At 45.7% G+C, this 16084-nt stretch overlaps 1 protein-coding gene across 4 annotated transcripts in view; it reads left to right on the forward strand.

Annotated features, from left to right (window-relative positions):
• The window catches only part of Ldb3 (LIM domain binding 3), a 78944-nt gene that overhangs the window by 57727 nt on the left and 5133 nt on the right, over positions 1-16084 (forward strand). For all 4 annotated transcript variants that reach the window (XM_004658011.2, XM_004658013.2, XM_004658012.2 and 1 more), the window contains 3 exons: positions 998-1178; positions 2163-2283; positions 10177-10292. In XM_004658011.2, the coding sequence (XP_004658068.2) occupies positions 998-1178; positions 2163-2283; positions 10177-10292 (418 nt within the window). The remainder of the gene's footprint in view (positions 1-997; positions 1179-2162; positions 2284-10176; positions 10293-16084) is intronic.

Here is a 16084-nt window from a genome sequence, read left to right on the forward strand (position 1 = left end):
CCAGGTCAGCCTGGGCTAGAGCGAGACCCTACCTAGGAAAAAAAATATATATAAATATTAAAAAAAAGAAGAATTCAAGGACACAGAACTGGAAAAATTAGAATAAAGAATTTTCTCATAGTTCTAGTGTTTCATCTACTAATCTGGAGCTCTACTACCAAATTTATTTTCTGATTCATCACTCCCTGGCCATGACCTTGAATAAGGTCCTTAATCCTTAACTTCCCTCTGCCTTGGTTTATGATGTCCTGAAAATGGACATCATGACAGTTCCTCCTTCGTTATAAGGATTGAACATATTAATTGGCAAAAACAAATTATTCTTTTTTTAAAAAAAATAATTTTTATTAATTAGATTATTTTATAATATTTTTTAATTTTAATTTTTTATAATAATTTATTAATTATTAGAGAGAGAGAGAGAGAGAATGGACACACCAGGACCTCTAGCCACTGCAAAGGAACTCCAGACACATGTGCCACCTTGTGCAGCTGGCTCACGTGGATTCTGGCAAGCACCTTAACTATTAAGCCATCTCTCCAGCCCTCAGATTATTAAATGCCTGGCACAGAGTAGCACTTAATAAAAGTTAGCCATCGCCATTATTGTTTGTATGATTTGCTGTAACCAACTCGGTTCTGTCATGTGCTTTCCCAGCCCTCCATGGCAGATATTTTCACTTGCGTCGGGGTTCTACTGACTATGTCACATGGCAATAAATGCCTCTCTGCATAGCACTTCCTCAGAAGTACCCATCGTTTCATTTGAACGGTCACAAAAATAGGAGTCAGTAGGTAAACATAGGAACATCGCTGGGATTCTTGGAATATCTGGTTCTAGTCCCCTTGTGGGTCCTTGTTTTAATGGGCTGAGGACCGAACCCAGGGCCTTGTACTTACCAGGCAAGTGCTCATCCACTGGGCTAAATTCCCAACCCCAATATCGGGTTCTAAGTTGTGGGGGATCCCTTATCGTATGCTCTTCCCTGCTTCCTAGAGGCCCTTTCCTGGTCGCCATGGGCCGTTCCTGGCATCCGGAAGAGTTCAACTGTGCCTACTGCAAGACGTCCCTGGCAGACACGTGCTTCGTGGAGGAACAGAACAACGTCTACTGCGAGCGGTGTTACGAGCAGTTCTTCGCTCCGCTCTGTGCCAAGTGCAACACCAAAATCATGGGGGTAAGTGGACAGCCACCTTCTCCTCTGACCTTCGTCCCTTAATCAGCCTGTCCGACCTCCTCCCTGCTTCCCTAAGATTCTGATGTCATACTAGGAAGCCAAGAAGTTGCTGATGATGGAGAAAGCCACTCCATTATTATCTTAGACAGGGGTTGGCTTGCCACTAATGAGCCAGGGAGCAAGTAAACGTGGTGAGAGGCACTGTATGCATGCACCACATAGCTACAAATGATGGGGGGCCTCTGCAAAGCAAGTGGTTGCTCCATAGCCTGACCTCACCATTCATTGCCTGCGGCCTTGACCCTCAATGCCCCATTCGATAAAGTGGCAATAATAAGCAGGACCTCGGGGCTGGAGCGATGGCTTAGTGGTTCATGTGTTTGCCTGTGAAGCCAAAGGACCCAGGTTCCATTCTCCAGGACCCATGTACACCAGATGCACAAGGGGGCACATGCCTGAGTTTGTTTACAGTGGCGGAAGGCCCTGGCGCACCAATTTTCTCTCTCTCTCTCTCTCTCTCTCTCTCTCTACTTCCTTTCTCTCTCAAATAAATAAATAAATAAAAATAAATATAAGCCGGGCATGGTGGCTCACGCCTTTAATCCCAGCACTCGGGAGGCAGAGGTAGGAGGATCACCGTGAGTTCATGGCCACCCTGAGACTACATAGTGAATACCAGGTCAGCCTGAGCTAGAGTGAAACCCTACCTCGAAAAACCAAAATAAAATAAAATAAATAAATGTAAGCAGGACCTCCCTCATGGAGGACTAAACATCACAGCTTATGTAAGAATGCAAAGAACCCGGCAAGCCCCGAACGCTCAGAACCCCTCGGCTACCTTCCCCTTGGCCTGTCTGGAACCTCCTTCCTGAGCCCTCCTGTCCTGTTCCCTGGTGGCCCCTTGGGAAGTGGCCAGGTCTGGCGGGGAGGTTGAGCCTGGCTCCCGGGGACCTTTCTGTGCTGAGCTTGGACTCTTTTCCCCAGGAAGTGATGCACGCCCTGAGACAAACATGGCACACCACCTGCTTCGTGTGCGCCGCCTGCAAGCAGCCTTTCGGGAACAGCCTCTTCCACATGGAGGACGGAGAGCCGTACTGCGAGAAAGGTAGGCCCCGGCGTATTGCCATGCAGCACCATGCCCAGAGGCTGCCTCTGTCCATTCACATCTGGCTGTCAGGTCTTTTCAGAAGAAAGACTTTAAAAAAATATTTTGTTGTTATTTTTATTTATTGATTTGAGAATGACAGACAGAGAGAGAAAGAGGCAGATAGAGAGAATGGGCGCGCCAGGGCCTCCAGCCACTGCAAACGAACTCCAGATGCGTGCGCCCCCTTGTGCATCTGGGTAATGTGGGTCCTGAGGAATTGAGTCTTGAACCGGGGTCCTTAGGCTTCACAGGCAAGCGCTTAACCGCTAAGCCATCTCTCCAGCCTAAAAGACGGGTTGTTTTGGTATTTTGTTTCCTGTGCGGTACTGGGAGTCAAACCCAAGGCTTCGCTCACACTATGCTAGCTCTCTACCACTGAGCCAAACCTCTGGCTGAATCATGCTCTTATTCCACAAAGGGAGCGGGGTGACCTCTTTCCCTTGCTCGTTTGGCTTCAGCTTTGTGGGAAAGGTAGGCAGAGTCTACAGCTCTACGGTTTACACATCCATCTCTGCCCCCTTCCGTGTGTCCAATATACGGGTGACAAGTTGGCCTCCTAACTGCCTGGGAAACCTTTCAGAGTATTTTGACTTTGAGACTCAGGTTTGGTCTTGAAAAGGCCTTGGCTCTGGACACTGTCCTAGGTTCCATTCCTGATTTCTATTCCTGGCCCCATTTTAAGCTGGCTTTGTAACCCTGAGTGAGTTGCTAAACTTCTTCGAACCCCACTTTTTTTTTCTCATCTGTACACACTTCCTCCTGGAGCTGCAGTGTGGACAAAACCAGAGGTGGGTGTCAAGATGAAATACGTAACTGGGCGTGGGGGCGCATGCCTTTAATCCCAGCACTCAGGAGGCAGGGGTAGGAGGACCCTCATGAGTTTGAGGCCACCCTAAGAGTACAGAGTAAATTCCAGGTCAGCCAGAACTAGGGTGAGACCCTGCCTTGAAAAGCAAAAAAAAATTAAAAAATTAAAAAAAAATACACAAACATCCTTGCCATTGATACCTTCAGGCTTTGGTGTTCCTTTAGCTTCCAGAAACTCTATATCCTAAAGTGTAATAAGTTATCTTAAAATGTGAGGAACTGTGGCAAGTCCAGGAGATGTAGCTCTTTATATTATAAGCACAAGTCCCAGAGAGTTGGCTTCTTTCTCCTGCCTTTACAGCCTGCTTCTTTCAGAAAGGATCTGAGACAGGCTCCGATAAAGGCAATAAAGACGAGAACATTGGGCTGGAGAAATGGCTTAGCGGTTAAGTGCTTGTCTGTGAAGCCTAAGGACCCCGGTTCGAGGCTGAACTCCCCAGGACCCACGTTAGCCAGATGCACAAGGGGGCGCACGCGTCTGGAGTTTGTTTGCAGTGGCTGGAGGCCCTGGTGTGCCCATTCTCTCTTTCTCTATCTCTGTTTGCCTCTTTCTTTCTCTGTCTGTTGCTCTCAAATAATTAAATAAACAACAAAAAAATTTTTTTTAAAAAGACGAGAACATTAAGATACAGCACCAGAAAGTCAGAAGGGGGGAAACAAGCTTACTGGTTATGAGGTGGTACAGAGCCCAGTGACCGGCCAAGCAGCCAGTACGAGAACAAAACGAGAAACATTGAAACTTCCAAGTCAGAAAGGAAAAAAACGTTTGCAGTTCCCCTAGGGAAAAAGCAAACCGAAATAAAACTTTTTTTCCTCCTGGCTGAATTTTGAAAGGAAACTTCTTGTGCTTTTCTGGAGGTGAATTCTCTTTCCAGCTCCAACATGAACTGAGTCACTTTAAGCAGTCACTGAGCCACTCTGTGGGTCTGGCTTCACGTCTGTGCAAAGGAGCCGAGGACACCTGTCTTGTTCCTCCCACATGTTGGGCAAGCCCTCTCCCATGAGCTACCACAGCATCTGGTGTTTCTTGATAAGAAAATCGCTTTGGGGCCCAAACAAACTTATTGTTCAACAGCTAGTAGCATTAGAATATTTCTATAATCTGTGATAAGCCACAATTGGAGTGTGAGCATTATGAAGGAATGATATATTTCCAAACTGGGCCTGATGGCATAGACTGTAACCTCAGCTACTCAAGAGGCTGAAGCAGGATTAAGAGTTCAAGGCCAGCCTGGATGACAGAATGAGTTTATGCTAGCGTAAGCACCTTAGTGAGACCCTATCTCAAAATGAAAAAGTAGCTGGGTGTGGTGGCGCACACCTTTAATCCCAGCACTTGGGAGGCAGAGGTAGGAGGATCCCCGTGAGTTCAAGGCCACCCTGAGACTACAGAGTTAATTCCAGGTCAGCCTGGACCAGAGTGAGACCCTACCTCAAAAAACCAAAAAAAAAAAAAAAGTGGAGAGAGGGCTCAAGATACAGCCCAGTGATAGAGCACTTGTCTAGGATACACAGATTCAGTACCCTGGGTTCAATTCCAAGTACTGTCAGAAAATAAAAACAAAACAAACAAACAAAAAAACTTCCCCTATCACCTCTGTTCCCTCCTTTACACCATACTCCCCCCCACCAAAAACAAAAAAAATTCTCAAAATGACATTTTTGTGGAGGCCAGGCGTGGTGGCTCATGCCAATAATCCCAGCACTTGGGAGGCTGAGGTAGGAGAATTTCTGTGAGTTCAAGGCTAGCCTGGGATAGAGAGAGACCAAGCCTCAAAACAACAGCAAAGGATATTTTGTGTAAAAAGGCCTAGCAAATAAGAGAAGAGAGAGTAGTCTAGCATTAATGGGCAACAGTGAGGGGGCAGATTTGCCTTTGGACACAGGCACCCTTGAGTGTAGATTGGCTACTTTCAGTCTATGTGACCATGGCCCAAGGGCTTTCCTCATCTCAGTGTTTCCTCATACCACCTTCAGAGGCTGTTGTAAGGATTGACTGAGGTGACTTATGCAAAACTCTTGGCAAGGCATCTTCCCATGGCAACTTAAGCGGTCTTTGATAATTATTTATTTATTTTTATTTATTTATTTACAAGGAGAGAGAAAGAGAGTAAAGAGAGAAGGAGGAGAGAATGGCCACACCAGGGCCTATATACACTGCAAACAAATTCATGTGTGCCCTTGTGCATCTGGCTTACGTGGGTCCTGGGGAATCGAACATGGGTCCTTTGGCTTCGCAGGCAAACACCTGAACCGCTAAGCCATCTCTCCAGCCCCTAAGTGGTCTTTGAAGTGGCTCTAGGGGACCCAGTGCTCTACAGAGTGTAATTTAAAATCCACTTCCTGGGCTAGGGGAGTGGCTCCGTGGTACTGGTGCTTGCCTAACATGCCCAAGGCCTGGGGTTCAGTCTCCAACAAAACAAAACAAAACAGTGACTTGCTTAAGCAATAGGATCATTGAGCTGTTGAAGGCAACAACACAGTCTAATTTCTATTTTCGAAAGAGCACTGGAAATGTGATGGTGGCTGGATTGTAACAATGGATAATATGAGCAAGGCAAAGGAAGAAAGCGCTGGGCGACCCAAGGTAAAGCCAAGCGTGGTTGGTTAACCTGCCACGGGATTGGCAGACTACATCAGAGCTGGGGCTGGAGTTCAGTGTTGAAGTGTTTATGCGGATATAGATCAGCGTTAGAGTGTTTATGTGGCATGCTAAGGCTCTGGGTTCAATCCTCAGCCTTGCAAAAAAAAGTCAAATATATTAGCATCCGCCTGAGAAGGCTCTGAGTATACCATGTGACACTGTTCTTGGTTGTGACCTTGTCGGCATTTGTTCTCTTGTTGTTGTTGTTTTGAGGTAGAGTCTCACTCTATCCCGGGCTGACCTGGAACTCTGCTGTCCCAGGCTGGCTTCGAATTCACAGGGATCCTCCTACCTCTGTCACACGAGTGCTGGGATGAAAGGCGTGCGCCACCACCCTCGGCCTTGTCACCATTTGTCAATTTTAGTAAAAACATATTAAATATATCACCTTATCCATTTTAATAATATAGTTCATGAGAACTGGGAAGGTGGCTCGATCATTAAAGATGTTTGCTTGCAAAGCCTGCTAACGCAGGGTCAGTTCCCCAGTACCCACGTAAAGCCAGATGCACAAAGTAGCTCATCTGTCTGGAATTCATCTGCAGCAGTAAGCAGCCCTGGGGCAAGGGGTCCTCATGCGCTCATTCATTCTCTCCCATAAATTAAAAAAAAATCAAGCTAGGCGCGGTGACACACGCCTTTAATTCCAGCACTTGGGAGGCAGAGGTAGGAGTATTGCCATGAGTTTGAGGCCACCCTGAGACTACATAGTGAATTCCAGGTCAGCCTGGGCTAGAGTGAGACCCTACCTCGAAATACCAAACACTCCCCCCCCCACCAAAAAAGCAAAGTCATGAGGACTGGGGAGATAGCTCAATGGTTAAAGGCACTTGCTTGCAGCCTGCCAGCCTGGAGATTCCCCAGCACCCAAGTAGAGCTGGCGCAAAGACCCTGGAATGTGCGCACACACACAAATCAATAAATAATTTTTAAAAATTATTTATTTATTTACAAGCAGAAATAGAAGAGAGACAGTCAGAGAGAATGTGCATGCCAGCGCCTCCAGCTACTGCAAACAGACTCCAGATGTATGTGTCACTTTGTGCATCTGGTTTTATGTGGGTACTGAGAAATTGAGCTCAGGTCATTAGGGTTTGCAGGTAAGTGCTTTAACTGCTGAGCCATCTCTCCAGCCCCCAATTTTTTTTTTTTTTAAAGGAAACTCAGCTAGGTGTGGTGGAGCATGCCTTTAATCCCAGTACTTGGCAGGCAGAGGTAAAAGGATCACTGTGAGTTCAAGGCCACCCTGAGACTCCATAGTGAATTCCAGGCCAGCCTGGGCTAGAGTGAGACCCTACCCCCCCCCAAAAAAAAAAAAGTCAATTATGAGCCAGCCCTGTTGGCTCATGCCCTTGATCCCAGCACTTGGAGGTAGAAGAAGGAAGATGGCCTTGAGTTCGAGGCCAGCCTGAGACTAATAGTGAATTTCAGGACATACTGGCTAGAGCAAGACCCTACCTCAAAAAATCAAAACCAAGCAAAACAAAACAAAATGTCAATTATGGAATGGAGAGGTAGCTTAGCAGTTAAGGCGTTTGCCTGCAAGGCCAAAGGACCCTGATTAAATTCCCCATGACCCACATAAGCCAGATGCTTAAGGGGGTACATGCATCTGGAGTTCGTTTGCAATGGCTAGAGGTCCTGGCACACCCATCCTCCCTCCCTTTCTTTCTCACTCTCAGCCTCTTTCTCTCTCTCTCTCAAATAAGTAAATAAAAAACATATTTTAAGAATGTCAATTACAGCCAGGTGTGGTGGCACACACCTTTTATCCCAGCACTTGGGAGGTAGAGGTAGGAGACTCGCTTGTGAGTTCAAGGCCACGCTGAGACTACAAGTGAATTCCAGGTCAGCCTAAGATAGAGTGAGACCCTACCTTGAAAAACAAAAACAAAAACAAGCAAACAAAAAAAAAAGAATGTCAATTATGGCCAAACTATTGAGAAAAAAGTATTCTTCTGGTGAGGGACAGGGTGAAGTCTCCAAAGGGGTTTGAACTTTTCTAGAATACTTCGAAAGCAGTGTTGTAGAACACTGTAGCCCCTGTCATGCAGAGGCCAACTGCTGTGTGATCCTACATCTGGCATGGAACGCTGGCTGAGTCCCTTACCTCTTTGAGTCTCAGTTTCCTCACTCATAAAACAACGCAAGACAAACATGACCAAGACCTTAACACTTCAAACTCTGAGAGAGATGGTGAAGATGAGAGTCATTCGTTCATTCACTTACCATACACGCACTGATAAACTGATTTACTGCTCCACTCACAACATATGTGTTTGGTGCTGACTACACACTAGGCTCTATGTTGGAAGTACAAAGTAAAGAAAGACATGCTTCTTGATGTTGAAATTCTTATAAGTAATGCCATCTGTTTTAGTCCATCTTGTGCTCATACAACGGAATGTCTGAGACTGAGTTATTTATGACAGAAATTGGTTTGGCTCAGGCCTTCTGAAGACTGGCAAGTCCAAGATCAAGAGGCTACATCTGGTGTGTGCCTTCTTACCCCATCATCCCATGCAGAGGTGGTAGGGCAGGATGGGTGACAAGAGAAAGCCAAGTTCACCTTTTCTTGTTGCTGTTGTTTGTTTGTTTGCTGTTTTTTGTTTGTTTGTTTGGTTGGTTTTTTTGGTTTTCCAGAGGTAGGGTCTCGCTCTGGTCCAGGCTGACCTTGAATTAACTATGTAGTCTCAGGGTGGCCTTGAACTCTTGGTGATCCTCCTACCTCTGCCTCCCGAGTGCTGGGATTAAAGGCATGTGCCACCACGCCCGGCTGCTGGTTTGTTTTTGAGATGGGGGCCTCACTCTTCCCCTCACTGACCTGGAACTCATTTAGCCCAGGCTGGCTTTGAACTTATAGCAATACCCTTATTCCAGCCTCCCAAGAATGCTGGGATTATAGATGTGAGCCACCATGCCCAGACAAGTTTACTTTAATAAGAAACCCACTTTTGGGCTGGAGAGATGGCTTAGTGGTTAAGGTGTTTGCTTGCAAAGCCAAAGGACCTCAGTTCAATTCCCCAGGACCCATGTAAGCCAGATGCATGGGGGGGTGGCGCATGCATCTGGAGTTCGTTTGCAGTGGCTGGAGGCCCTGGCTTGCCCATTCTCTCATTCTTACTATCTCTCCCTCCTTCTCTGTCAAATAAATAAATAAATAGATAAAAGAAACCATCTCCTGTCATAATGAACCCAATCCCTCAATAATGACATCAGTCTACTCAAGAAACAGAGCCCTTAAGACCTGACCATCTCCCACTTTCAACATTCTTGTAATGGGGATTGTGTTTCCAACATGTGAACTTTGCAGGACACACATTCAAACCACAGTGTCATCGATGTGAAAATGGTTAGTAGCTGGGTGTGGTGGCACACGCCTTTAATCCCAGCACTTGGGAGGCAAAGGAGGAGGATCGCCATGAGTTCGAGGCCACCCTGAGACTACGTAGTGAATTCCAGGTCAACTCAGCCTGGCCTAGAATGAGACTCTACCCTCTACCTCAAAAAACTGAAAAAAGAAAAGAAAAGAAAAATGGTTAGTAAACCTTAAGGCATTATAAATATTATTTTGTAGTATTACCTACCTTGTTGGGAGAAGGAGGAAGAAGACATGTCCTAATAAGATAGCTCAAATACTATTTAAAATGTGATTTTTTTAATTTTTAGTTTTTTGAGGTAGGGTCTCACTCTAGCCCAGGCTGACCTAGAATTTACTATGTAGTCTCAGGGTGGTCTTGAACTCATGGCAATTCTCCTACCTCTGCTCTTGAGTGCCAGGATTAAAGGTGTGTGCGCCCATGCCCAGGTTATTTCTAACTCTTTTTTTTTTTTTTTTGGTTTTTCGAGGTAGGGTCTCACTCTGGTCCAGGCTGATATTTCTAACTCTTAAAACTTTTTAGGGACCCTAATTTTTCTCCCAAAATAAGTATTGCTGTTGGGAAATGTGGATTTTTATTGTTTTTTTTTTTTTTTCTAAAAAATGTTCTAAGATTGGCCTACCGGGAGTATCCAAGGTAACAGAGACAGAGGAGACAATGACCATGAAAAAAGTTGATGACAATTCCAGAAAGTATTTTACAGACAGATCAGACCAGCAGAAGGTGATGACTAAGCCTGAATCTGAGTCACCGCAAAACAGTACAAATGATTGGGAAAAGGAGAAAAAGCTAGTCATGTAACTGAAGATTTTTGTCTGTAAGATGATGAATTCCACTGTCCCGGAAGACGAACTCTACTGCCTCACTGATGTAGGCGTCGTCCTGGCCCTGGGTCTGTGTGACCCATTGCTCTTCCCTGCCTGCCTGGATGTCTGATCCTAACTCTGCCTTTTATTTCAGACTACATCAATCTGTTCAGCACCAAGTGTCATGGGTGCGACTTCCCTGTGGAAGCTGGTGACAAGTTTATTGAGGCCCTGGGACATACCTGGCATGACACCTGCTTCATTTGTGCGGTATGTTTCTAGCCTGGAGTTTCACCTCTCAGGGGAGGACAGGACGGTGTGACAGTTAGATGACCAACCCCTGGCATCTCTTGTGATTCTTCAAAAAGTTGGCAAATAACATGTCTTGATTCAACAAAGTGTTTCTAAAAAAATATTTTTAGCATTTATTTATTTGAGAGAGAGAGAGAGAATGGTATCTAGCCACTGCAAACGAACTCCCGACACATGCACCATCTTGTACATCTGGCTTATGTGGGTTCTGGGGAATTGAACCTGAGTCCTTTGGCTTTGCCGGCAAGCGCCTTAACCGCTAAGCCAACTCCCCAGCCCCTGAACAAAGTTTTATTAAGAATGATTGCTTACAAACCAGTGTGGTCTGGCACTTTCCATTTCTTGAGGAACAAAGTGCCTAAGGATGTGGAAAACTTGCAGCTTGTCTTGCCAGCAGTAGGTGGGGTAGGCAGCTGGTGTCTGGATTTAAGAGGGGCAGATGGCTTCTAAGGCTGTATGTGGCTTCAGTTATGACACAGGGAGGTGAGGGCTTTCTCTCGAACTTTCCTCATGAACATTAGTCTGTAGCTTATTGACCAGTCCTATAAAAAGCTGAGGTAAGGTTTCCCTTGATCGAGCCTTTAGAAATCAGGACTGGGTATCATTTTCCTTCCCTAAGTGGTCTTGTTCGTCATACACAGCTGCCAGGAGATAAACCTTAGATTAACTATTAACTGGGCTCACTTTGTTTCTGCTGAGCAGCGAGGTCATTTTACTAGAAGGCTGGCATTTTCCTCGAGAGGGCTTTGCACTCTTGTGAGGACATGATGCTGTGCCCATCACTATTCAGACTTTGAGTTAGAAATAGGAAAGCCGGGCGTTGTGGTGCACGCCTTTACTCCCTGCACTTGGGAGGCAGAGGTAGGAGGAAGGCATGAGTTCAAGGTTACCCTGAGACTACATAGTGAATTTCAGATCAGCCTGGGCTAGAGTGAGCCCCTACCTCGAAAAACCAAAAAGAAAAGAAATAGGAAATAACCATTATTGGTAAACCTCTGTAAATATCAGTCTAACTGACTTAACTTTATTTGGAAAAATTTAATGTACTATTACCACCATTTTTTAAAAATTTTTGTTCACTTTTTATTTATTTATTTGAGAGTGACAGAGAGAGAAAGAGGCAGAGAGAGAGAGAATGGGCGCGCCAGGGCTTCCAGCCACTGGAAACAGACTCCAGATGCGTGCGCCTCCTTGTGCGTCTGGCTAACGTGGATCCTGGGGAATCGAGCCTCGAACTGGGGTCCTTAGGCTTCACAGGCAAGCACTTAACTGCTAAGCCATCTCTTCAGCCCCTATCACCATTTTTAAAAATTAATTTATTTATGTGTGAGGAGAGAGAGAGAATGAGAATGGGTATGCCAGGACCTCTAGCCACTGCAAACAAATTCCAGATGAATGTGCCACTTTGTGTATCTGGCTTTGCATGTGTACCAGGGAATTGAACTTGGTTCATTAACCTTTTCAGGCAAGCACCTTAATTACTGAGCTGACTTTGCAGCTCCTACTGCCACCATTTTAATTACTAGAGTTGTTCAAGGTCAATCTGGAGAATGGATGGAATACCTGTGCGGTTCTGGGGCTGGAGACAAAGCTCATAGTTAATTGACTGCTTGCCTGGCATGCATGAAACCCTAGGTTCAGTCCCCAGCACCCCATAAACCAGGTGTGGTGACGCATACCTGCTGTAATCCCAGCACCTGAGAAGTGGAGGCAGGAGGGTGAGGAGTTCAAGGTCATCTTCCTCTACCTCTACATAGTGAGTTCCAGCCAGGCTGAGCTACATGAGAACCTGAAAAGAAAGAAGGAAAGAAAGAGAGAGTGAGAGGGAGAAAGGAAAGAAGGAAGGAGGGAAGGAAGAAAAGGAAGGAAGGAGGAAGGGAGGGAGGGAAAAGAAAAGGAAAGATCTTGGGGGCTGGGAAGGTGGCTCAGTGGTTAAAGGTGCTTGCTTGTGAAGCATGCCAGCTGGGGTTCAATTCCCAAGCCACTCATGAAAGCCAGATGCAAAAACTTGTACAGGTTTCTGGCATTTGTTTGCAAAGGCAAGAGGCTCTGGTGCTTCCCTCATGCCAACACCCAGACATGTACAAGTAAATGGAGGGAAGAAAGGAGGGAAGGAGGAAGGAGGGAAGAAAGAAAGAAAAGAAGGAGGGAAGGAAGTTAGGAAGGATCATATCTGTGCTGTTTTTAGGTACTTATGATAGAGGACAATCCTGGTCATAAAGTTCACTGCCAGATGCTTTGGGTTCCATATGTCACCCCCACTATTTTTGAGGTGCATTGCATATTTATTCTCTTGAGTGTCATAAGTCAAACAACAGAAATGTGTTTTCTCTCTGTTCAGGAGGATAGATAGAGGATAGAGGTCCTTAACCAGGGTGCTGACAGGCAGCCACATTCTGGTATTTCCAGCCATCCTTGCATTCCTTGCCTTACAGCAGCGTTATTCCAGTCTGCCCGCATTGTCACAATTGCTGCCTCTCTTCCCTTCTGTGCATCTGTCTCTAAAGATATATCATCTTTTTAAAGGATACAGGTCAAGTTGGGCTAAAGGCCTACCCTACTCCAGTACAGCCTCATCTTAAGCTTTAATTTTTTTTTGTTTTACTTATTTATTTATTTGAGAGTGACAGACAGACAGAGAGAAAGAGGCAGATAGAGATATATAGAGAGAATGGGTGCGCCAGGGCCTCCAGCCACTGCAAACGAACTCCAGACACGTGCGCCCCCTTGTGCATCTGGCCAACGTGGGTCCTGGGGAATCGAGCCTCGAACCGGGGTCCTTAGGCTTCACAGGCAAGCGCTTAACCGCTAAGCCATCTCTCCAGCCCTCATCTTAACTTTTATATTGGTTGCATCTACAAAGACTCTATTTCCCAATAAGATCAGCACTATGTGTATATATACTGGTGACATTCACCGTTTTTTTTTTTTTTTTTTTTTTTTTTGTTGTTGTTGTTTTGTTTTGTTTTGTTTTGTTTTGTTTTTTGGTTTTTGATTTTTTTCGAGGTAAGGTCTCGCTGTAGCCCAGGCTGACCTGGAATTCACTATGTAGTCTCAGGGTGGCCTCGAACTCATGGTGATCCTCTTACCTCTGCCTCCCAAGTGCTGGGATTTAAAGGTGCGCGCCACCACGCCTGGCTTATGTCCTTACATTGGGTAGGCTGGAACTACTTGGGGTTATACTTCAATGTGTGAATTTGTGTCAGGCATGGTGGGACGTGTCTTGAGCGCCAGGACTCAGGAGTCTGATGTGAGAGGATTGCTGCGAGTTGAGGCCAGCCTGGGCTATAGAGTGAGGCCCTGCCTTGAAACAAACATTGTAAAATCATGCATTTGTTTTTAATTAATTAATTATTTATTTACTTGCAAGGAGAGAGAGAGAGAAGAGAGACAGAAAGAGAGAAAATGGGCATGCCAGGGCATCTAGCCACTGAAAACGAACTCCAGATGCATGTACCCCTTATGCATCTGGCTTATGTGGGTCCTGAGGAATTGAACCTGGGTCCTTTGGCTTTGTAGGCAAATGCCTTAACCACTAAGCCATTTCTCCAGCCCTTGTTTTGTTTTTGACATGGAGTTGCCCAAGCAAAATTCCTGAGTCCAATCCATCTTCCTGCCTTAGCCTCCCAAGAAGCTTGTGTGCACCACCGTGCCTACGTCAGCATAACGGATTTTCCAGCTCTCTGAACAGGTTCAGTAGTTACTTTTTAAAGTCCTTTAAAATCAGGGACTCCCCTCCAGAAAGAGACCATGGTATTACCATGCTTTGGGATTGTTTCCTGCAGAGCTAGGGCTCAGCCAGGCATAGCATTGGGTTCCTGACCCTCGCTTCCAAGCCATGCTTGTTTGATCCTCAGACGCTCCTTCCAACTCTGGATACACAACATCTGGAAGGATCCACAAGCTGTGGAGAAGGTCCAGGAAGGCAGAGGGGCAAGAGGCTTGTTCTCTGAGGCAGGCTGATGGGAGGGCTATGTTACGTGGAGAGAGCACTGTGGCAAAGGTTACTCAGAGTCTGTACTGGTGAGCCTGCCCTGCTGGATTCAAAGTCACAGTAGATCAAGTTCTAGAAAGAACTAGAAGAAGAACTAATAAGGCTTGGAGTGTTGGGCTTGACAGATGGCTTAGTGGCTAAGGCACTTGCCTGCAAAGCCAGAGGACCCAAGTTTGATTCCTCATGACCCATGTAAGCCAGCTGCAGAAGGTGGTACAAGCATCTAGAGTTTGTTTGCAACAGCTGGAGGCCCTGGGGTGCCCATTTTCTCTCTCTCTTTTTCTGTCTCTCGTTCTCAGATAAATAAAAATTAAAAAATTATAAAAGAAAAAAAAGCTTGGTATAGAATAAGAACATTCCAGAGCTGGGCATGGTGGCACACACCTTTAATCCCAGCACTCAGGAGGCCAAGGTAGGAGAATCACTGTGAGTTAGAGGCCACCTTGAGACTACATAGTGAATTCCAGGTCAGCCGGGGCTAGAGCGAGACCCTATCTCAACCCTTCTCCCTTAAAAAAGAAAGAATTAAGAATCAAGGGTGAAGCCAGGTGTGGTGGTGCATTCCTTTAGTCCCAGAACTTGGGAGGCAGAAGCAGGAGGATCACTGTGAGTTCAAGACCACCCTGAGACTACATAGTGAATTACAGGTCTATCCTGGGCTAGAGTAACCCTATCTGGAAAAACAAAACAAAACAAAAAAAGAATCAAGGGTAAGAAACCCAAAAGCAATAACCAGCATATTTGTCCAAAGAAACTAGGGAGATCTTTCCTGTGGAAAATAACTTGAATTGTTAGGTCTGCTCTGAACCAGCCCTGTGTGACAGTCACTGCACCCCCCCCCCCCACACACACACTGCAAAGTAGAACATGGTTCAAGTCTTTGGGAAGAAATTTTATTCGGTTGGAAAACCTTGAGGTGTCTCTCCCTTGCTTGCTTACTTCTTTTCTCTTTGTCTGTGTCTCCTGTCTATCCCATCCTTGCTCTCTCTCTCCCTCTCTTTCTCTCTCTTTCTTTCTTTCCATAGTGCTATGAATGAACTCACGACTTTGCACATGTTAGGCAAATGTTCTAACTTTTTTTTTGTTTTCTAGGTAGGGTCTCACTCTAACCCAGGCTGACCTGGCATTCACTGTGTAATCTCAGAGTGGCCTTGAACTCACGGCAATACTCCCACCTCTGCCTCCTGAGTGCTGAGATGAAAGGTGTGCGCCACCACGCCTAGCTTGAGTTCCTTTAAAGTATGTATATGATGGGGAAAAAAAGGATGTGTATGATGCCGGGGGGCATGGTGGGTGGCGCATGCCTTTCGTCCCAACACTCAAGAGGCAGAGGTAGGAGGATCGCCGTGAGTTCAAGGCCACCCTGAGACTACAGAGTGAATTCCAGGTCAGCCCGGGATAGAATGAGACCCTACCTTGGAAAACAAACAAACAAACAAAAATAAATAAATAAAGGAACTCAGTTTGCCAAATATTCCTGGAATGTTGGGAATATGAATATCTCAGAGCAAGTCTCTAGCCACCTTCACAAAATCTAGAAGCTTTACAGAAAAACGAAGCGCACAGATATAAGCAATGAACAAAAACAAGTCAGAAATTATTCTAAAGTCTATAGCACATCAAACAAAGGCTGGGAGGCTGAGGAGGTGGGCCAGGTTGAGGGTTCAGCCCCTTTGGCACTTGGTACCAGTGCAATTTGGATCTTACCTCAGTTGAAAAAAATGCCTTAATGGCACTCGGAGTATAACTATGGAGA

Source organism: Jaculus jaculus, chromosome 18 (assembly GCF_020740685.1).
Source record: "Jaculus jaculus isolate mJacJac1 chromosome 18, mJacJac1.mat.Y.cur, whole genome shotgun sequence".
Lineage (NCBI taxonomy): Eukaryota > Metazoa > Chordata > Mammalia > Rodentia > Dipodidae > Jaculus > Jaculus jaculus.